Raw genomic sequence first — 23,436 nt, 5'->3', positions numbered from 1 at the left:
CCCTGACCTATCACCTTCATCCCCTCCCCCACTCACCTCTTGTACTCTATGCTACTTTCTCCCCACCCTCCTCTCATTTATCTCTCCACCCTTCAGGCTCTCTGCCTGTATTCCTGATGAAGGGCTTTTGCCCGAAACGTCGATTTTACTGCTCCTCGGATGCTGCCTGAACTGTTGTGCTTTTCCAGCACCACTCTAATCTAAAATCTGACCCCATACCTGTCATATCATTAAGACCACTTATTTTCACCTAACATCACCTGACTCTGCCCCTGCCTTCACTCTTCTGCTACTGAACCCCTCATCCATACTTCTGTTACGTCTACACTTCACTATTGTTACACATTCCTGTCTAGTATTCCACGGTCCATTCTCTATAAATATGAGGTCATTCAACACTCTGCTCTCCATGTCCTATTTCACACTAAATCCTATTCACCAATTATCCCATGCTCTCTAACTGACAGAATCCTTCAGCTAAAGAATTCTTGTTCTTGTTTTCAAATCCCTCTCTCTGTAATCTTCTCCAGTCCAAAGGTTCTGTGAATTATCTTGGGATATTTCATTAAGTGAAAAGTGCTATATCTATACAAATGGTTACTATAATTCTAAATGCACGAGTAATCCAAAGCTGCAGACAGACAATTTATGCAAAAGAATCACTGGCAATAAAATCTAGAGCCAGAGTCATACAGAACAGAAACAGACCTTTTGACCCAACTTGTCCGTGGCGAACATAATCCCAAACTAAATTAGTCCCACCTGCCAGTTCCTGGCCCATATCCGTCCGAACCTTGCCAATTCACGTACTTATCTTTTAAATGTTGTAACTGTTGTAACATCCACCAGTTCCTCAGGAAGCTAATTCCACACACTAACCACCTTCTAGGTTAAAATGTGCCTCTTATGTCTTTTTTTAAAATCATTCTCCTCTCACCTTAAAATCTGCCCCTAGTCTTGAAATCCCTTATCCTAGGGAAAAGGAACACTAACTGTCAGCTTGCTGAGATACCACATGTCTGTAAGGTGTGGCCTGGAATGCACAGGATGTGAAACATTGACTCTGCTTTCTCTCCACAGATGCTGCTTTCTCTCCACAGATGCTGCCAGATCTGCTGAGGTTCTCCAGCAATTTCTGTTTTGTGCACTGAATGGCTTCGGCCCTTTGAGGAAGCCTGCTGATTACTACTTAACTCCATTTCCGAAACAACAAAAAAAACTTTAATAAATAAATCTGTATTAATCTATATTGATACTTTTTTTGCCAAACTATCCAGTGACAATCAAGGAAGTCTTTTACTACTTATTGGCAGAAGAAAACTCAATGATAGCATTTGGACAAGTCCCAAAAAAATGGCCATCTCAAAGGTTTTGTTAGTTTTCAACTGTCAGCTTATTTTTTAAGTAATTTAATTAGATACAGTGCTTTAACAAACAGTCATGAAGAATAATTTACAGAGTTTCCAATCTAATTCGCAACTCAATGCAGGTGAGCAGCACAATAAAACAGAGAAAACCACTGTGCATAAGCAGTTTACCAATTCAGTGTATACTCCAACGAATCTCTGCTCCCTATATGTTACCAGGTGTTGGGGATGCTTTGGCTCAGAGAGCAGAGAAAATCAAAGGACATGTAGTGATCGAAGAGGAGCAGTGTAAAATATTGGGCAAAATAATGAGAGAGAAAGTGTGAGAGAAGTTTGAAATCTTTGAAAGTGGATAAGTTGCCAGGGCCAGATGAACTGTTCTCTGGGATGCTGAAACAGATCAGGAAATAGCTGATGGACTGAGGGTTATTTTCCAGTCATCAGTAGACACAGGTGAAGTGCCAGAGAACTCAAGAAATGTGTTGAGTTGATTAAAAAGATACAAATGAAATGCCAGTGGTGGTTAAATTATTATAATCAATTCAGAGAGATTGGATAAACTGTCACTGAGAAAGGCATGGAGTAGTCAGAGATAGTCAGCATGGCTTGTAAAGGGAAGGTCATGCCTTACAAATTTGACAGAATTCTTTGCGGAAGAAAAACCGGGGAACTATAAACTGGTGAGCCTAACATCAGTGGTCGACAAGTCATTAGAATCACAGATTCATAGAGATGCACAGTACAGAAATAGACCTTTCGGTCCAACCCATCCAGGCCAACCAGATATCCCAACCCAATCTAATCCCACCTGCCAGCAACCAGGCCCATATCCCTATTCATATACATGCCCAGATGCCTTTTAAATGTTGCAATTGTACTAGCCTCCACTTCCACTGGCAGCTCATTCCATACACTTATCACCCTCTGCATGAAAAAGTTGTCTTAGGTCTCTTTTATATCTTTTTCCTCTCACCCTAAACCTATGCCCTCTAGTTCTGGACTCCCCACCCCAGGGAAAAAAACTTTGTCTATTTATCCTATCCTTGCCCCTCATGATTTATTTTGAAAGGAAAGACTGATTAGGGATAGTAACATGGCTTTGTGTGTGGGAAATCATGTCTCAGTAATTTTATTGAGTTTTTTGAAGAAATTACAGAGAGGATTGATGAAGGCAGGGCGGCGGGTATTGTCTATGTGGACTTCATTAAGGTTTTCGAAACGGTTCCTTGGTGTAGACTAGTTAACAAGGTTAGGTCACATGGGATAGAGAGAGAACTAGCTATATGGATATAAAATTGGCTCAAAGATAGGAGACAAAGGGTGGTGGTGTAGGGTTGGTTTTCGGATTGGAGGCCTGTAACCAGCGGTGTGCAACAAGGGTCAGTACTGGGTCCACTGCTTTTTGTCATGTATATCAGTGATTTGGATCTGAACATAGGAGGTATAGGTAGTAAGTTTGAAGATGACACCAAAAGTGGAAGTGTAGTGGACAGCGAAGAAGGTTACCTCAGAGTATAACAGGACCTTGATCACATAGGAAAATGGGCCAAGGAGTGGCAGATAGAGTATAATTTAGTTAATTATGAGGTGTTCTGTATTTTGGTAGGGCAAATCAGGGCAGGACTTACACACTTAATGGTAAGGTCCTTCAAAGTATTGCCGAATGAAGAGACCTTGGAGTCCAGGTTTATAGTTCCTTGAAAGTCGCAGGCAGACAGGATAGTGAAGGTGGTGTTTGGTACGCGTCCCCTTATTGGTCAGTACATTGAGTATAGAGTTTGGGAGGTCATGTTGCGGCTTTAAAGGACATGAATTAGGCTACTTTTGGAATGCTACTATTAATTCTGATCTCCCTGCTATAGGAAAGATATTGTGAAACTTGAAAGGGTTCAGAAAAGATTTACAAGGATGTTGCTAGGGTTGGAGGGTTTGAGCTACAGGGAGAGTCTGAATAGGCTGGAGGTATTTTCCCCAGAGCATCAGAGACTGAGGGTAACCTTACAGAAGTTTACAAAATCATGAGGGGCATGGATAGGAAGAATAGTCAAGGTCTTTTCCCCAGGGTAGGGGAGTCCAAAACTAAAGGGCACAGATTTAAGGTGAGAAGGGAAAGATTTAAACGGGACCTAAGGTTAGATTAGATTAGATTAAGGGGCAACGTTTTCATGCACAGGGTGGTACGTGTATGGAATCCATTATTGGAGGTGTGCCAGTGTTGGACTGGGTTGAACAAGGTAAAAAAACCAAGAGTCCAACAGTTTTATTTAAAAACACAAGTTTTCGGAGCCTCGCTCCTTCTTTAGATGCTTGTACGATAGTGAGACCTTAGGCACAGAATTTATAATTAAAAGATCAAATGGTCTAAAAAACTGATGCAAATGAACTGAACACATTTAAGATAGCTGTTAAATCTTTAATCAGTTAGAATGTACATACAGATTTTGATTGATTAGTATGCAAATCCCAGAATTTCTTTCAAGTCACTGTCCCGAGATAACCTAAGGTTTTATCAGTATAAAAGAGGTGACATCTCAGGTCAGACAATGTAATTTAGACATGAGGTCCTGTTTAGACTTGGAGTCAGACTGGTTTTATTTCCAAAGTTGGAATTTACAAAATGCCATATTGACTGTCTACAATTTGTTTGAGTTTTGAACAAACAGAATGTATCTGCAATTGCAAATTCACCCTATAGGGGGTGTGTGTGTGCGTATGTGTGTGTGTGTGTGTGTGTGAGAGAAAGTGAGAGAATTGTGTGTGAGTGAGAGAGACAGAGAGAGAGAGTGAGCGCACATGTGTGTGAGAGAGAGACTGTGTATGTGTGTGTGTCTGACAGAGAACATATGCGAGTGTGAGGAAGTATATGCATGAAAGTGTGTGCATGTGTCTGTGTGTGAGAGAAAGTGTGTTGTGCATGAGAGATGGTCTGTGTGTATACACGAGCGTTTTTGTATGAGCATGTATGGCATGGTGGGGTCATCTATAGTGTGACATGAATTCAAGATCCCAGTTGAGGCCATCCACATGGGTACCAAGCTTGGCTATCAGCCAGTGCTCAGCGATTTTACATTGTTGGGTCTCCCAAAGTTCACTTGGAGAACATTTACGCAAAGATCCAATGCCGAATGTCCCTCATGCTGAAGTGCTCCCCCTAGTGGGGAACATTTCGCTTCGGACCTTAGGGTAAACATCATCCAAGGCGGACTTCGGGATACACAACAATGCAAGAATCACCGGGCAGAGGGCGATAGCCAGGTTTGGTACCCATGAGGACAGCCTCAACAGGGATCTTGGATTCATGTCACACTACAGGTCACCTCCACCACACTACACACACACACTTTCTCACACAAACACATTCACATATTCACACAGACATTCTCTGATATACACACATTCTCACTCAATCTCATACCCACACATTCAGACACATACACCCTCTTCCAATTTTACATACTCTCTCTCAAGCACACACACAAAGTCTCACACACACCCTTAGACTCTCTCTCACACACACTCAAATGCACACTCTCGCTCAAGCACACACACATTCACATGTGTATACTCCCTCACACTCGCGCACATTCTCAACACACATTCCCTCACACTTGCACACACTTTCTCTCAAGCGCACACAAACACACACATACACATTCTCTCTCTCCCCCCCTCTACATGCCTCCATCCCCGCTCTCTCTCTCACACGCACACAAATCTATGGGGTGAATTTGTATTTGCAGATACATTCTATTTTGTTCAAAAAGCACACAATATGGCATTTTATAAATCCCTGCTTTGGAAATAAAACCAGGTTAAATCACAGACAGACTCTAAACAAGACCTCACACCTTAAATGCATTGTTTGACCCAAGATGTCACCTCTTTTATACAGGTAAAACATTAAGTTATCTCGGGGCAGTGGAGATTTGAAAGAAATTCTGGGATTTGCATATTAATCAATCGAAACCTGCACCTCAATTCTACCTGATTAAAGATTTAACAGCCATTTTATGTGCATTCAATTTGTTCGCATCAGTTGTATGACCCTTTGATCTTTTACTTATAAATTCTGTGTCTAAGACATCCCTCTCTCATTATCACCTGAAGGAGCAAGGCTCCGATCCTAAAGTTTGTGTTCTCAAATAAACCTGTTGAACTATAACCTGGTGTTGTGTGATTTTTGACCATGATTGGAATGAGCTCCAGAGGAAGTGGCGGAGGCAGGTACAATTTTAACATTTAGAAAGGCATCTGGATGGGTACATAGAGTCATACAGCACAGAAACAGATGCAAAAGTTGTGAATCTGCGGAATTCATTATGCCAAAGTGCGATGGTTGCTGGGGAGTTAGATTTTTAATTGGTAATGGGTTTGCGGTTATGGAGAGCAGGCAGGAAAATGGGGCTGAGGAGCATATCAGCCATGACTGAATAGTGGAGCAGACCCGATGGACCAAATGATTAGATTACTTACAGTAAGTCCACACCGACCCTCCGAAGAGGAACCCACCCAGACCCATTCCCCTACATTTACCCCTTCACCTAACACTAGGGGCAATTCAGCATGGCCAATTTACCTAGCCTGCACATTTTTGGACTGTGGGAGGAAACCGGAGCATCCGGAGTAAATCCACGCAGACACGGGAAGAATGTGCAAACTCCACACAGACAGTTGCCTGAGGCGGGAATTGAACCTGGGTGTCTGGCACTGTGAGGCAGCAGTGCTAACCACTGTGCCACCCAATGGTCTAAACCTGCTCCTATATCTTATGAACTTCGGTCCAACAATGCCAATCATAACCCAAAAATAACTAGTCCCACCTGCCTGCTCCCGGCCCATATCCCTCCAAACGTTTCCTATTCATGTACTTATCCAAATGTCTTTTATACATTGTAACTGTACCCACATCCACTACTTCCTCAGGAAGTGAATAAGTCCTCCCTTATTTGCCGTTCCAAAATGCAGCACCTTATATTTATCTAAACTAAACTCCACCTGTCACTCCTCGACCCATTGGCCCATCTAATCACAGTCCCATTGCTCTCTGAGGTAACCTTCTTTGCTGTCCACCACACCTTCAATGTTGAAGTCATCTGTAAACTTACTAATCACATCTCCTATGTTGACATCCAAATCATTTATTTAAATGACAAAAAGCAGTGGACCCAACACCGATCCTTGTGGCACACCACCACCTGCCTTCCGCCTTCGAGCCAGATCTGTATCCAAATAGCTAGTTCTCGCTCTATTCCATGTGATCTAACCTTGCTAACCAATCTGCCAAGAGAAACCTTGTTGACTGCCTTATTATAGAGAGCTCGCCCACTGTTCTGTTCTCATCAATCCTCTCCGTTACTTCTTCAAAAAAACTTAATCAAGTTAGTGAGACACAATTTCATGAGCACAAAGCCATGTTGACTATCCCTAATCAGTCCTTGCCTTTCCAAATACATTAAAATCCTGTTCCTCAGCATTCCCTCCAATAATTTGCCCACTACCAATGTCATGCTCACGGGCCTATAGTTCCCTGGCTTTTTCTTATCACCTTCATTAAATAGCGGCAATACGTTAGCCCATTAATAGGAAGGGTTCAGAGGGATATGGGTCAAATGCTAGCAAATGGGACTAGATTAATTTAGAATATCTGGTTGACATGGACAAATTGGACCGAAGGGTCTGTTTCATCTCTAACACTCTAAGTGACAAAGAGAATCTATGTAGTGCAGTCGGTGGTGTCTACATGGATTTTAGTAAGGCATGAGACAAGATCTTCCATGGCAGTCTGGTTAGAAAAGTAAAAGCCTATGATATACAGAGTAAGAAGTTGAGTTGGATCCAAAATTGGTTAGTTACAGGAAACAAAGGATATTGAATGATAGTGGTTGTTGCAAATGGAAAGCTGTTTCAAGTATCGTTCCACAGGGCTTTGTGTTGGGACTCCTGCTCTTTGTTTTGTACATTAATGACCTGAACATGAATTTTGGGGGGGAGCACAATTGAGAAGTTTGGACACACATAAATTGGCAGTGTAGTGGATATGTAGAGGATCGCTGAGCTCCAAAATGATATAGATATGTTGGTGGAATGGGCAAGACAGTGGCAGATGGAGTTGAACACTGAGAAGTGTGAGGTCATGCATTCAGGGAGGTCAAACAGTAAAAGGGATTTCACAATCAATGGGAATATACCGAGAGAGGTAAATGAAGTGAGTGATCTTGGCTTGCAAGTGCACAGGTCCCTAAAGGTAGCAGTACAGATAGATATGGTTGTAAAGAAGACATTGGAATGCTCTCCATCATTGACAGACACATAGAATACAAAACTTGAGATATAATGATGAAGTTGTCAAAGACACTGGTGAGACCACAACTAGAATATTGCATGCAGTGTTGGTCACCACATTACAGGAAGGACGTAATTGCTCTGAAGACAGTGCAGAGAAGATTGACTATAATGTTTTTAGGTCTGGAGAACTGGAGCTACAAGGAGAGACTGGAGATGTCATTTGGATACAGAACTGGCTCAAAGGTAGAAGACAGAGGATGGTGGTGTTGGGTTGTTTTTCGACTAGAGGCCTGTGACCAGTAGAGTCGGTGTTGTGACCACTACTTTTCATCATTTATATAATGATTTGGATGTGAGCATAAGAGGTATAGTTATTAAGTTTGCTGATGACACCAAAATTGGAGGTATAGTTGACAACAAAGAAGGTTACCTCAGATTACAATGGGATCTTGATCAGATAGGCCAATGGGCTGAGGAGTGGCAGATGGAGTTTAATTTAGATAAATGTGAGGTGTTGCATTTTAGGAGAGCAAATCTTAGCAGACTTATACACTTAATGGTAAGGTCCTAGGGAGTGTTGCTGAACAAAGAGACCTTGGAGTGCATGTTCATAGCTCCTTGAAAGTAGAGTAGCAGGTATATAGGATAGTGAAGAAGGTTTTTGGTATGCTTTCCTTTATTGGTCAGAGTATTGAGTACAGGGGTTGGGAAGTCATGTTGCGGCTGTATAGGACATTGGTTAGGCCACTGTTGGAATATTGCGTGCAATTCTGGTCTCCTTCCTAGCAGAAGGATGTTGTGAAACTTGAAAGGGTTCAGACAAACTTTACAAGGATGCTGCCAGGGTTGAAGGATTTGAAGTATAGGGAGAGGTTGAATGGGCTGGGGCTGTTTTCCCTGGAGCGTCAGAGACTGAGGGGTGACCTTATAGAGGGGCACAGTTAGGATAAATAGACAAAGTCTCTTCCTTAGGGTGGGGGAGTCCAGAACTCAAGAGCATAGGTTTAGGGTGAGAGAGGAAAAATATAAAAGAGACCTAAGGGGCAACTTTTTCACGCAGAGGGTGGTACGTGTACGGAATTAGCTGCCAGAGGCTAGTACAATTGTAACATTTAAAAGGATGGGTATATGAATAGAAAGGGTTTGGAGGGATATGGGACGGGTGCTGGCAGGTGGGACTAGATCGGGTTGGGCTATCTGGTAGGCATGGACAAGTTGGACCAAAGAGTCTGCTTCCGTGATGTACATCTCTATGACTCTATGTTGGGGCTCTATTCCTTGGAACTCAGGAGTTTGAGGGGAGAACTCAGGAGGTTGAGGGGTAAACAACTTTGTGAGGGGTAGAGATGAAGTAGATAGAAGGAACCTGTTTGCCTTGGCAGAAAAGTTCAAAAACCAGGGGTCATAGCTTCAAGCTAAGTTGCAGAAAGATTAGAGGGGATGTAAGGAAAGACATTTTTATGCATAGAGAGTGGTGGGTATCTGGAATTCGCTGCTTGTGGTGCTATAAGTTGCGGGCTTCAGGCTGTGTCTGAGAAGATCGGATTAGAAAGGACATCTGAGTACCTTAGGTCATATTAGGACAATATGGGCTGAATGACCCCCTTTGGTGCTGTATCATATCTACGGGTCTACATTGTGCCAAATGCTTTCAGCCACTTCACAGTGCCTAGGTCATAGCAGCCTTCCTGGTCACTTACCTTTCCTCAGAACCAGTCAGCACTACTGGAATTTACAGTCAAATAAAAAATTCCAATGCAATCGCTGGTAAATAAGTTGCCTCATTGTAAGGTTTCATATATATTATGCTTGAAATACAGCAGTTCCATTCCAAAACACAGAGCACTCACTTTCAAGGGGATCTTCTCCCACCGTCTTCTGCTGTGGATGATCCAAGCGGCCAACAGGGGTTACAGGCTTTCTCAGAGGTTCCTTTCTCGAGTCCGGCTTGTTCTCTGTTTTCGAGCTGGCCAACCTCCAGGTGTTCCACAGCACAAAACCTATGTTCAATCAACGTGGAAAACAGAATTCAACCTGTCATTCAACATATCTAAAAGTAATTTAAATAGCAAAATGAAAGGAGAATAGCCAGACATTGCTACAAAGTTACTAACAAACTAATGTAAAATACACTGTAAAGCAACTGCACAACAATCAGTTCACCCATGATCTCATCGAGTGGCAGAACAGATTGAATGGGTCAAAGGGTCTTCTTCTAATCCTTTCCCTATTAAATTTCATCTGTTTTCTTCAGCCAGTTGCTATCTTGCTCCTGACTTTTGGTTATCTGCAAACTTTGAAATTATACTCAATACACTTAGTCTGGGTCATTCGTATAAAGCTAAATGGTACTGGCCTTAACAGAAGAACCCTGGGAATCTCTACTTCATGACTCCCTGCAATCTGAAAGACAACTATTTCTCATTAATTCAATTTTGTGTCCATGGCCCTCTCATTTCCATTGATGAAATATCTACATAAACAATATCAATTGCAGTGCCTCCGAAACGTCAATTTTCCTGTTCCTCGGATGCTGCCTGACTGCTGTGCTTTTCCAGCACCACTCTAAGCCAAACTCACATACACACTGTACCAAGCATGTGCCCACACACACTCTCATGTGCACTCATACTCACATGCAGACAGACAGACACACACACTTTCTCTCTCTCTCATGCACGCGTGCGTACACACACACACACACACATCCAAAGATGAATTTGCATTTGCAGAGTTTTATTTGAAACTCCTTAAACTTGAAATCCATTATATTATTTGAAACTCAATTGATATTGGGATCATTAAAGTCTCCTTCTGTTATTGGCCTATTTTTCCTACAGGCAGACATTTTTGTTCAATCTCCCCCTCATTATTTGGGTTTTGTAGTTTACTCCTGGTAGTGTGATTGCCCCTTTTTTATTCCTAAGCTCAACCCATAAATCCTCATTTGTTAACCCATTTAGTATATCATCTGTTCTCACAAATGTAATTGATTCTTTAACCAATTGCTGCTGGTCCCCTTCTTTTATTGTTACTCACTCTACGCTGTCTGCAGACTCTCCATTCAGGGATACCAAGCTGCCAATTTTGCCCCTCCTTCTGCCAGCTTTTCATTATACAATGACATCTATCTGTGCCCTTAGTTCATGTGTCTTGGTTGTAATACTCTTTGCATTGAAGTATTAACAGCTCAACCCTGTCAATTTCTTTGGCTGGATGCTTTCTAATCCTCATTTCTTTTGTCTTTGCAAGTTGCTGACTACATCACTAGCTAATGTTCTGTCTCCGGTATCTGACTCATTTAAGCCTACATTTAGTAGACTTAAGATTGGCTCTATCCCAGTGCCATACTAGTTTAAAACCTCACTAACTGAACCTGCCCAAGTGCAACTCGTCAGGCTTGTATAGATCCCACCTTCCCAGAAAGGGTCCCAATGTCTCAAGTATCTAAACCCCTTACTGGTTCATCACTTCCCCAGTCATGCCTTTATCTGATCTGTCCTCTTATTCCTACTCTTGCTGGCATATGGCACTGACAGTAATTCTGAGATTACTACATTTGAAGTCCTGCATTTTAATTTATTTTCTGACTTTCTATATTCAGTTTTCAGGTCCTCATTCCATTGTTTGCCTAATTTGTTGGTACTATGTGTACCACAACCAATGGCCATTCACCTGCCTACTCTAGAATGACCTGCAACTGCTCCATGACATCCCTGATCCTGGCACCAGGGAGGCAACATATCATCTTGATATTCACATGTGCAGCCATGGAAGCAGTCAGTACTCCTTACTATTGAATCCCCTATCACTATAGACCTGCTGCTTATCTTTCTCCAAAGCCGCAATGATGTCATTAACTTGGCTGATGCTGCTTTCCCCTGAGAAGACCAAATGGCCTCCTTCTGCACCATAACAATTTTATGATCCTGTAGGACTAGAATGATATATATTGGCCAGACTGGTGGATTGTATTGACATCTCAAAGGGCATTTGTGAACGAGTTGGGTTCAATACATATCAGGCAATTTGCAGTGTTAACTGACTTCAATTCCCAACTGAGCATAGTAGAATTTTAACTCTCTTACTGAGACTAGAATGTGAACTCTTAATCTACCATATCCTATTCTACCATACCTATTTTAAAGGTTGTTTTTGATAGAAACACAAAGAAAACTGCACATGGGTTATTTTATATCCTCTGTCCGAACAAGCAGACAGGTCTTCAGATTAACATTCCATCAGAAGAAATACAAAGGGGAAAAAATTGCAAAATCACAACAGTATAGAAGGAGACAGCTTAGCTGACTGTACCTGAACCAGCTTTCCGATTAAACACTTGACCATGCTCCTGCGTTTTTCCTTTAATGTTGCACATTGTTCTTTTTCAAGTAATACTCTAACTTGTCTTGAAAGCCTTTATTGAACCTGCTTAACAAAGTTGGACAGCATACTCCAGACTGCAACCAGTCACTGCCTGAAAAGCGCTTTCTCATATTACATTTGCTTCTATTGCCAATTGCTTTAAGTCAATTCTTTCAAGATTTAAGATCAACCAGTCTGAAGTAATCCCTCAAGACAGAGATGACTTTCTTCCACTTTAGTGTTATGGCTCCTGAACTGACTAAACAATCCACACGCACTGCCACAGGTGGTGTTTGAGGAGGTGAGTGTGTGGGATGTTCAGGTTTCTGCATATTCTTTTGCTGTTTGTGATTGAACGTGGTTGAAACATGGCCAATGTACCGCAAACATCTCAGATTCCTAAAGAAATACCACTATCGATGCCTCCACAAAATTCTACAAATCAACAAATAGAACAGAACCTCCATTATCTGGGTCTCTCTCAGAGCAGCTTTTCCAGTATCAAGGCACTGGTTACAGTCAATCAACTGGATTAGGAAGATCATATCATCACATTTCCAAAACAAGCTGTCTACTCCAAGCTTCGTCATAAATAGCTTCCAAGAAGGGAAAGGAAATGCTTCAAGGACACCCTCAAAGCCTCCCTGAAAAAAAAATGCAATATCCCCATTGACTCCCCAAGACCATTCAAACTGGAGTAACTATTTACTATAAATTGATATCTGGTCAGAAGAGTTACCATTTAGGTGAAGTTGAAACTGGGCAAGAATACCAAACACTACATAGACCGGCAAGCTCAGTTCTGCATATGATGTTTAATTACAGATCATCTACCTATGAAAGATTATGGACTTGTTAGAAAGACATGCATAGAGGCCATATACGATGAATTTAAGCAGTTGAAGTAGACCATTTAATCCCTTGAGTGTTCCAACAATTAATAAGATCATGACTGACTTCTGTGGCCTTAATTCCACTTTCCAATCCATTCCCCATAACTCTCTATTAATGAAAACTCTAACTAACCCAACCTGCAATATGTTCAATAGCTCATTTTCCCTGCTCTCCTGGGTAGAAAAGTCCAAACAACTAACCACCAACTAACCTCCTCCACTTCTCAGTATTAAATAACTACTGATTTTTAAACTATACCTCCTAGTCCTAGTCTCACCCACAAGGAGAAACATTCTCTTAGCACCCATCCTATCAGATGCCCTAGAATCAAATGCCCTTCGTTAAAGCTTTGACAAAGGGTCAGTTAGACTCAAAACGTTAGCTCTTTTCTCTCCTTACAGATGCTGCCAGACCTGCTGAGATTTTCTAGCATTTTCTCTTTTGGTTTCAGATTCCAGCAGCCGCAGTAATTTGCTTTTATCCCATGCTTTGATGATGCTGGCCCAACTTCTCAAGGTTCAGACTACCTTCCTAAATCCTGAAAAGTAATAGGTAATGTTGAATTGAGGAAGTTTTATTTAAATTGAACAGCGAAAGTAAGACAGCATCTAAAATAAGGAAATTTGAGGCAAAAAAAAACTACAGAAAGGAATAGTTGATACACAGCTACATGAAGAACAGGTCGAGCAACTAAACACTGTAGGTGAGAACATAATCAGAATTGAGGAGCAAGGAAATGGGAATGAGTAGCTCATGTTTTTGGAAATAACATAATGGAAGCAGAAAAAAGCTGCATAACAGAACTTATATGCATTAAAGTGAAAGAGACAGGATTAATCCACTAACAGAAGTCTGGTAGACTGCTGAACAATGGAAAGGTACTGGAGGAATGATTATGTAACTGAATAATGTAAATGAGAAAATGGTACATAATAATGATTATATACAGATTTTAATGACTCTTAAATAAAGTGACAGATAAGTAAAGCGGGTATACAGAATAAAGATATACAATACACACAGGGGTGATTGAGCTGGGAAGGCATCTTTTAAGTTTATCAAAGAATTGGATAAGTTCAGTATAGAGATGTTGCCAATTACAAAGGAGACTAGAGCTATGGGCTGTGAAGGTACATCAGCGACTATTAAATGCAATAAGAAATTCAGGACAAATTTCACTAGCCAGAGAATTGTCCGAAGGTGATACATGGGAGTTGTAAAGGGGATCTGCATACCGACATTGAAAGAGAAATGAGGTGAATGTATGAATGAGGAAGGACTGGGTTGTATGGGGAATACTTTATGGGAGGCAGACGGGGTTAGTTGGGGTGAGACATTAAATCCTCACTCAATCTGAGGGCGCAGAAGGTGACAGTGAAATACGACCTGATGGATATACTTCTGCGGCCATCACTCTACCGGTTCCCCTCCCCGTACATTCCCGGTGCCTCTCTATCACTCTCCTTTCCTCCGTTCTCTCTTATACACACACTCTAACTTTTCTTTCCGTGTATCTGTAAAAACTTTTGTTTTGACAACAAAGGATATTCTAAGTTTCGCTCTATCACTCCGTCTTATTCCTTCCTTCACATATCCCCCTCGCTGTCGTTTATGTCGGTGTCAGTCTCGCTCTCACTCTCTATCTCTTCTCTCCTTCTCCATCGTATTCCCTTTCTCACATCGGCCTCCGCGTTCCCTCTTTATTTCTCTCACTTACTGTGACATCTCTTCGCCGCCATCTTGCCGTTACTCACGTGATCCCAACAAACCCTTCAATGTTACGTCACACGTGCCACCAATATTGAAAGAAGCGTCCTTCTGCAATACTATCAGAAGCAGAGTGGCGCAGCGGAAGCGTGCTGGGCCCATAACCCAGAGGTCGATGGATCGAAACCATCCTCTGCTAAGTTTTATTTTATTTGGTGTTTTCTGTGAAATTGAACACATCAATAATGACGTTCTAACCCAGAATTAATATTAATTTCAGTACATTAAAAATTAATATTAAGATTCTTTATGCAAGTGAAATGTTTGGAGGGATATGAGCCAAGATCAAGCAGGAGATACTGGTTAAGTTTGGAGTTATGATTGGCATGGACTGGGTGACCAGAAGGATCTGTTTCAATGCTGTGTGACTGATTCTATGACTCCATGAAATATTGTAATAAAGTGTAACACATATATGTGCATAAACAATGTCACCTTTGTCCAGATTTTGTCAAGGACAAAGATAGCTGTCAGTGAGAGATCAAAGAACAAAGAAGAAAGAACAGTACTGCAACAGGAACATCCCTTTGACCCACCAAGCCTGTGACAACACAAAACACGTTTTCTAAACTAAAAACCTTTTGCCTCAATGAGGTCCATGCCCCTTCATTCCCTGCCTATTCATGTATCTGTAAAGATGCCTCATAAATGTTGTTATTGTATCTGCTTCTACCACCTTGTCTGGTAGCACACTTAGCACCCTCCGTATAAAAAAAAAATTGCCTTTGACATCTCCTTTAAACTTTCCCCCTTTTACCTTTAATCTATGTCCCCAGCAACTGGCATTCCTATCCTGGAAAAGGATTCTGATTATCTATTCAATCCATACCTCACATAATTTTGTAAACCTCTATCAGGTCACCTCTCAGCCTTCAACGTTGAAGTGAAAACAAACCAAGTTTGTTCCACCTCTCCTCATAGCTAATACCTTCCAATCTGTTCAACATTCTGATAAATCATCTTTTAACCCTCTCCAAAGCCTGCAAATGCTCTGGTAACCAGAACTATATGCAATGCTGTATGGCCTTGTCAAAGATCTATACAATGTGACTTGCCAATTTTTATAATCCATGCACCAAATGATGAAGGCATGCATGCCATATGCCTTTTGACTATGTTATCCACTTGTATTGTCACTTTCGGGGAACTGTGGACCGGTTTTCCTAGTTCCTCTGCATGTTAATGCTTCTAAGGATTCTGCCATTAACTGTATACCCCCCTCCTACATTAGACCTTCCAAAATGCATCACATCGCATTTGTCCAGGTTAAATTCCATCTGCCTTTTCTTCACCCAAGTTTCAAACCCATCTATATCATCTGGAAATCCTCACTATCCACAGTGCCCCATACCTTTGTATCATCTACAAACTTACTAATAAGGTGACCTACATTCTCCTCAAAATTATTTATAGAAATTACAATTCCATGGAATCTGTGGTGAGCTGGTGAGATAGATACAGAACTTGCTTAGTTATAGAAAACAGAATAACTGTGGATGTTTTTCTGATTGGAAATGTGAATCAGCCTGCCACAAGTGACCTTGTTAAAGGTCTTACTAAAGTCAATGCCATCTGCCACTCTGTGGTCATCAATCTTCTTTGTCATTTCCTTAAAAAGCTCTATTAAGTTTATGAGATATCTGGATATTATCAGGCTTTTAATGATGCATGCCAAACAGTGGTTCAAATGAAGTATGGAAGTGTCAATGTAGAAAACAAAGCCTTGAAAATGTGATTTGACCTCCTGAGAACCCATCTCAGAGGCCAGAATGGTTCAGCATTCCACAAACCAAGAATTCATACCAATCGTCCTCAAAACATAAACCACGCAATTTCCACCCAAACTGTATTGTCTGACTACAATCTCACTGAATTGTGGAGCAGGCTTGATGAGCTAAATGGGAGCTTCTGCTCCCACATCTTATGATGTGAAGGCGCTGGTATTAGACTCGGGTGGACAAAGTTAAAAATCACCCAACACCACGCTATAGCCCAACAGATTTATTTGGAAGTATTAGCGTCCAAAGATCATAAGACTCAGAATTTATAGCAGAAGAGTTTATAGTAAACTCATTATTCACTTTCAGTGGGATGTTACCCATGCTACCCCTACACATTGACAGCACAGCGGTGAAATGAGTGGAGAGTGTCAAGCTCCTGGGAGTTGTCATCCATAACAATATTTCTTGCACTCTTCACGTGGATGCACTGGTTACCAAGGCCCAATGACGTCTCTTCTTCCTCAGGCAGCTGAGGAAATTAGGCATGATGGCGAATACCCTTGCCAACTTTTCTAGGTGCGCCATCAAGACCATTCTGTCTGGATATAGCACTACCTGGTATGGCAACTGTACCATTCAAGATCGGAGACACTTACAGAGTGGTGAGCTCAGCCTGGACAATCACAAAGGCCAACCTCCCATCCATAGATCCATCCATCAGGCCCACTGTCAATTCAGAGTGGTGAGCTCAGCTTGGACAATCACAAAGGCCAACCTCCCATCCATAGATCCATCCATCAGGCCCACTGTCAAGGAAAGGCCGCCAGCATTCTCAAAGATCCATCCCACCCTGGCAATGTTATTCTATGATTTGGAGATGCCGGTGTTGGACTGGGGTGTACAAAGTTAAAAATCACACAACACCAGATTATAGTCCAACAGGTTTAATTGGAAGCACACTAGCTTTAGGAGCGACGCTCCTTCATCAGGTGATAGTGGAGGGCTCGATTGTAACATAGTGTTACGATCGAGCCCTCCACTATCATCTGATGAAGGAGCGTTGCTCTGAAAGCTAGTGTGCTTCCAATTAAACCTGTTGGACTATAACCTGGTGTTGAATGTTTTTTTACAACCTCTACAACGGGGAGAAGGTACAGAAGCCTGAACACACACACCAGCTGGTTTTGAAACAGTTTCTACCATACTGTTGTTAGAATACTGAATGGACTCACAAACCCTTAACATTCGCCTGTATCTGTGTTTTTTGGTTTTGCCATTGTTTACCTATTAATTACTTATCTATGCTACTTAACTCTGTGATCTGCCTGTATTGATCGCTAGACAAAGCTTTTCATTGTGCCTCGGTACATGTGACAATAAATTCAACTCAATTCAATTCAAAAGATCATGGCACGGTGGTTAGCACTGCTGCCTCACAGCGCCGGAGACCTGGGTTCAATTCCTGCCTCAGGCGACTGAATGTGGAGTTTGCATGTTCTCCGTGTCTGTGTGGGTTTGCTCCGGTTTCCTCCCACAGTCCAAAGATGTGCAGGTCAGGTGAATTGGCCATGCTAAATTGCCTGTAGAGTTAGGTTAGGGGTATGGGTGGGTTGCGGGTCGGTGTGGACTTGTTGGGCCGCAGGGCCTGTTTCTACACTGTAAGTAATCTAATCTAATCACAGTGTCATGCAATTAAAATTATATATTGAACAAATCTAGATTGTTTTAAGTCTTTCATCTTATAGAATGGGTTGCAGGTTTTGGTTCATTAATATGTAAATACTGGAACTTCTTTTAAGTCACATTCTCGAGATAACTTAAGGCTTTATAAAAAAAAGGTGACATCTCAGCTCAGGGAATGAGGATAAGCACCTTACCAAAACCTTCCTTACGCCTTCACTTCTCACCTTTAAACAACCACCAAATCTTAAACAGACCATTGTTTGCAGCAAACTGCCCAGCCTTCAGGACAGCATCGACCACAACATCATACAACCCTGTCATGGCAACCACTGCAAGACGTGTCAGAGTGTTGACATGGATACCACCAATACACATGGGGACACTAACCACCATGTACACGACAAGTACTCATGTTACTCGGTCAATGTTGTCTATGTCATACGCTGCAGGCAAGGATGCCACAAGGCATGGTACATTGGTGAGACCAAGCAGACGCTATGACAACAGATGAATGGACACCGTGCAACAATTGCCAGACAGGGATGTTCCCTCCCAGTCAGAGAACACTTAAGCAGTCAGGGACATTCGGCCTTGGATCTTTGGGTGACCGTCCACCAAGATGGATTTTGAAATATGCAACAATGCAGTGACCGAGCAGAGACTGATAGCCAAGTTCGGTACCTGTAAGGACTCAACCAGGATCTTGTGTTCATGTTATCCTACAGGTGACCCCACTACACCATACACTCTCACACGCACACTTACATACTCACACACTCACACAGACCCTCTCTCATACACATGCTCTAAGACACACATACACCCCCCATGCACACACTGTCTGTCTCACTCTGTCACACTCGTGCACACATTCTACCAAGCACACACATATGCAAACATACATTCTCTCATGCGTACTTACACTCACATGCACACTCTCTTTCTCCCTCACATGCACACCACGCACACACACACGTCAATGGGGTGAATTTGTATTTGTAGAATTGCATTTGCAGATACATTCTATTTTGCTTAAAAAGCACATGACCTGTAATATTTCATAAATTCCTACTTTGGAAATAGAATCTTTCTGGCTCAAGATTGGGATACAGACAGACTCTAACCTCACACCTTTAATACATTTTCTGAGCTGAAATGTCATTTTTTTTATAAAACTTTAAATTATCTCGAGAACGTGACTTAAAAGAAGTTCTGGGATTTACATATTAATGAATGGAAATCTGCAACCCATTCTAATCTAAGTTTGTTCAATATATCATTTTAATTGATGACACTGTGATCTTTTGCTATAAATTTTGTGTCTTATGATCCTGCCCCACTAGTTACCTGATGAAGGAGCAGTGCTTTGAAAGCTAGTACTTCCAAATAAAACCTGTTGGACTATAACCTGGTGTTGTGTGATTTTTAACCCATATCTTATGGCTTTATGAACACACAAACTGAGCATAAATTTGCCACAGTGAACATTGAAGAATGTATTAGTACTGTGCTTGCAACAATCTTTTGCCACCATCTAGATTTTATGCCGATAGTTGCAGGGATAATATAAACTATTTGCTAAACTGGATATTGGGACATGTGCAAACATCCTTCCACTGAAAAAGGTGGCAAATGACAGTTTTACCAGTCGCTGCCAAATTCTCCATTTACAATGACTCATAGACTCTTTCCGTGGGGTTTATTACACTCAACTATTGCCACAACAATTTTTTGTAGGACTCAGTCATGGCAGATATTTTGTATTTTGAAAACCACAGGTCCAATGATTTGAAACTGTGTAACAGTGTTCTTGGTCACCATTCATAGTATTGTCAAATTGATGAGAATGATGGACCTTGAGGATCATTGTCTGAAATCCTGTGCTTACACTGTAAAAGGACTAGCTAAACACAGATTATCAACTGATAAGGCTAAATGTCACATTCTGAAACAAATATGTCTACTGACTCTGAACTTATAGATTTCATCAGACTATGGAACCAACGCAGAATTACCATTCATAATAACATAGAAAATAGAAGCAGGAGTCAGCCATTCTGCCTTTCAAAGCTGCTCTGCCATTCAATATGATCATGTCTTATCATCCTGTTTCTGCATTGACTCCATAACTTTTGATCTTTGTAGCCCTAAGAACTAACTCCTTCTTGAAAATTTTCAAAGTTGTGGCTTCAATTGTTTTCCATGGCAGAGAATTCCACATGCTCACCACTGTCTGGGTAAAGAAATGTCTCCATCTTTTCCCTAAAATGGTCTAGCACGTATCCTTAAACTGTTACTGCTATTTCTGGACTCCGGCCATCTATGAGTAAAAATGGTGGATGGAAGAGAATTGTGGCTGTAAGAGCTGCTCCTTTTTTTTTGAGGTTTTTTTCAGTGCTGTAGCTGACTTCCTTGATTTCTAATTGCAATAATTACTCTTTTCTTTAAAATATATTTTTATTAAAAAATAATTTTTTAAATATTACAACAAATACAAAACAATACAATTCAAAACAATACAAGAACACCAAAAAAGTAAATAAAAACCAACTTGATCTCATGTACAAATATATAAATATATATAGAAAAATATATATTTTAAAACCCACTAACTACTTAACTAAATAAATAATTACCAACAACAAACTAATAAATAATAATAATTCAGCTCAGCCAAACAAAACATTCATACGTTTGCAGGATATTGGACTCGTAAAGCACAATCGTTACGGCTATATAAAAGCCCTTATTAGTATGGTAGATACATCTGTGTCCAGGTATTCCAAAAAGGGTCGTCATGCTCAGTTTTGTGGTGTACCCATATTTGTGAGAAAATCCAAGGGGACTGGGGGATTTTCAGTAACCCAACTGAACAAGATATTCTTTCTTGTGCAGAAAGTGAGGAGGTTGAAATGTCTTATGTGCACCTTTGGGAACACACTGGGCAGGTCAAGAAGAAGAGAGATGAGGTCCTTCTCCACCTTTACATCCAAAATCCCTTCCAGTGCACCCACCACAGCACTCCAATATGTTTGAAGCCATAGAACCAGAGACAATGGGTAAGAGTGCCTGGACCAACCTTGCACTTGGAACTTGTTGAAGATACCCCTGGTTTAAATTTTGACAAATGATCCAGAGCCAAGTGGACTCTGTGGAGAATCTTCCACTGTAAAGCATGGTTCCTATTGCAAATTGATATCTTTCTTGCATTTTCCCAAATATCTTCCCATGCCTCTGAGGAGACCTCAATGCCTAGCTCTCTTTCCCATACCCTGCAAAGTCAATCAAACTCATCTGAGGGGGCGCCCTGCAATTGATGATGTAAAGTGTTGACAGAAAGTGTACTCTTAGCACTGAGCACCCTCCTTTCTATGTCAGATTTGTAGTGATCAGTCAAAAGTATAGTCATTTTGAAAATAAAATCCCTAACTTGAAAAAAAATGAAAGAAGTCCCTGTTAGATAGCTTGTATTTCTGTGCTAACTGATCAAAGGACATCATTGTGTCTCCCTCAAATAAATCACCCATGCAAGACACACCCCTAGCTGCCCAATGTTTGAATCCTGAATCTATCCCCAGCTGAAAACCCAGCAGACCCACTATAGGTCTAAGAGAAGATGTTTTGCCAATATTGCCTTCCCTCTGCCAAATTGCCCTCCATGCTTTAACAGTATTGATAACTATTGGGTTATGGCAATAGTCTCTAACTGTCCTCATTTTGTCAAAAAACAGCAAGCTAGTAAGGGGGCAACCTGCCTGAGAAGATTTGATATCTAACCATATTGAAAGAGGGTCCCCAGAAGCCCAATCACATAAGATAAAAGCGAGCTTAGTTGATAGTATTTAATGTTCAGGAGATTCACTCCCCCAAATCTGTGAGGCAATTGCAGTTTAGCTAATTTAGTGAGGGCCCGCTTATGATGTCAAATAAAAGAGCTGAACCAGCCGTTCAGTCTCCTGAATGTTTGCTTATCGAAAATCCGGGGGAGCATCCATATAAGGTACAACAAACGGAAGAGAATATTCATCTTAATAAGTGGTATCTGACTCAACCATGAGACCAAAATCACCTCCCATCTTTGAAGGTCTTGTTTGATTTTGTCAAATAATTGAACAAAATAAGCTTTGAACAACCGATCCAGAACTAGAGTAATGAATATGCCCAAACACACAAAACCCCCCTGTGACTTCTCAAATGGGAATCGATATTCACCCTCAAGACCTAGCACCTTCGTAAGACCACCCATAGGCATAGTCTCTGATTTTGCAAGAATAATCTTGTACCCTGAAAAGATATCAAATGCACCAATGCATTGTATCAGGTGAGGCACCAAAATTGCTGGATTTGACAAAAAAAGGACATCGCTCGCGTACAATGAAATCTTATGTAATTTTGACCCCACTTCTGGAGCTGATATATTAGGATCCCTACGAATAGCCTCCGCCAATGGTTCAATCACCAATGTAAAATGCAGTAACAAAGGGGAACAGCCCCTAAAAGGGCTGGCTGCCCCTAAAAATGTTATTGCTTGATCGCACCCCATTGGTGATGACTGCAGTGACAGGGTCACTGTAGAGAACTTTCACCCATCTTATAAAAGTTTCACCCAAGCCAAGCCACTCCATAGTATAAAAATGGTACTGCCACTCAAATGCCTTCTCTGCATCCAGAGAAATCACCTACCCCTGTACTGACTGTTGTTGACATGCTTGAATTACATTAAGCAGCCTCCTAACATTATTGGAGGATCTGCGGCCCGTTATGAAGCCCGTCTGATCCTCTTTAACAATATAAGGGGACACAGTCTCCAGCCTTAATGCAGTTTTGGCAACCAGTCCTCAATAAATTCCACCGGCTGCTCACCTTCCTTACCGTCCAGCAGATCGATTGTGAGAAACAAAGCTCACTCACTTCAATAATTGCAGTCCGAGACAAAAATCTGAATCAGTAGTGTCCTTTATTTTTACACTTGCAAGTGGGTGCAATGTCTAATGCCAGACAAGGCAGAGGACAAATACACATCAAATTCAACAAACTCTCGAAATTTATACAATTCGAGTCCCTACATATTTTTTCTTATTTCATTGTTTGCCCCCCCCGCCCACGACACCCGCCTACGTCACTCATTTCCCTAAGACTGATCCCACAACTTCTGTTTATCCGGCCTTAGATTAGATTAGATTACTTTACAGTGTGGAAACAGGCCCTTCGGCCCAACAAGTCCACACCGACCTGCCGAAGCGCAACCCACCCATACCCCTACATTTACCCCTTACCTAACACTATGGGCAATTTAGCATGGCCAATTCACCTGACCTGCACATCTTTGGACTGTGGGAGGAAACCGGAGCACC

General features: G+C 41.4%; 1 protein-coding gene and 1 non-coding gene across 4 annotated transcripts in view; one reads left to right on the top strand and one right to left on the bottom strand.

Moving 5' to 3' along the window:
- sdhaf4 (succinate dehydrogenase complex assembly factor 4) overlaps positions 1–14,693 on the bottom strand; it is a 23,927-nt gene extending 9,234 nt beyond the window's left edge. The window contains exons 1-2 of one of the 3 annotated variants that reach the window (XM_043681789.1): positions 14,629–14,693; positions 9,503–9,663 (exon numbers count right to left, since the gene is read on the bottom strand). In XM_043681789.1, coding sequence (XP_043537724.1) covers positions 9,503–9,663; positions 14,629–14,636 — 169 coding nt within the window. In that variant the 5' untranslated portion in view covers positions 14,637–14,693. Of the gene's footprint in view, positions 1–9,502; positions 9,664–11,966; positions 12,122–14,628 lie in introns of those variants that run through there. The other 2 variants (XM_043681782.1, XM_043681775.1) reach the window with 2 other exon arrangements.
- Positions 14,694–14,745: 52 nt separating this feature from the next.
- Positions 14,746–14,817, top strand: trnam-cau. The gene has a single exon. It is a non-coding gene; the product is annotated as a tRNA-Met (tRNA).
- Positions 14,818–23,436: the final 8,619 nt, after the last annotated feature.

Source organism: Chiloscyllium plagiosum, chromosome 3 (assembly GCF_004010195.1).
Source record: "Chiloscyllium plagiosum isolate BGI_BamShark_2017 chromosome 3, ASM401019v2, whole genome shotgun sequence".
NCBI classification, from domain to species: Eukaryota; Metazoa; Chordata; class Chondrichthyes; order Orectolobiformes; family Hemiscylliidae; genus Chiloscyllium; species Chiloscyllium plagiosum.
The sequence above is the reverse complement of the archived record's forward strand: the minus strand, read 5'-3'. Positions and strand labels throughout refer to the sequence as shown.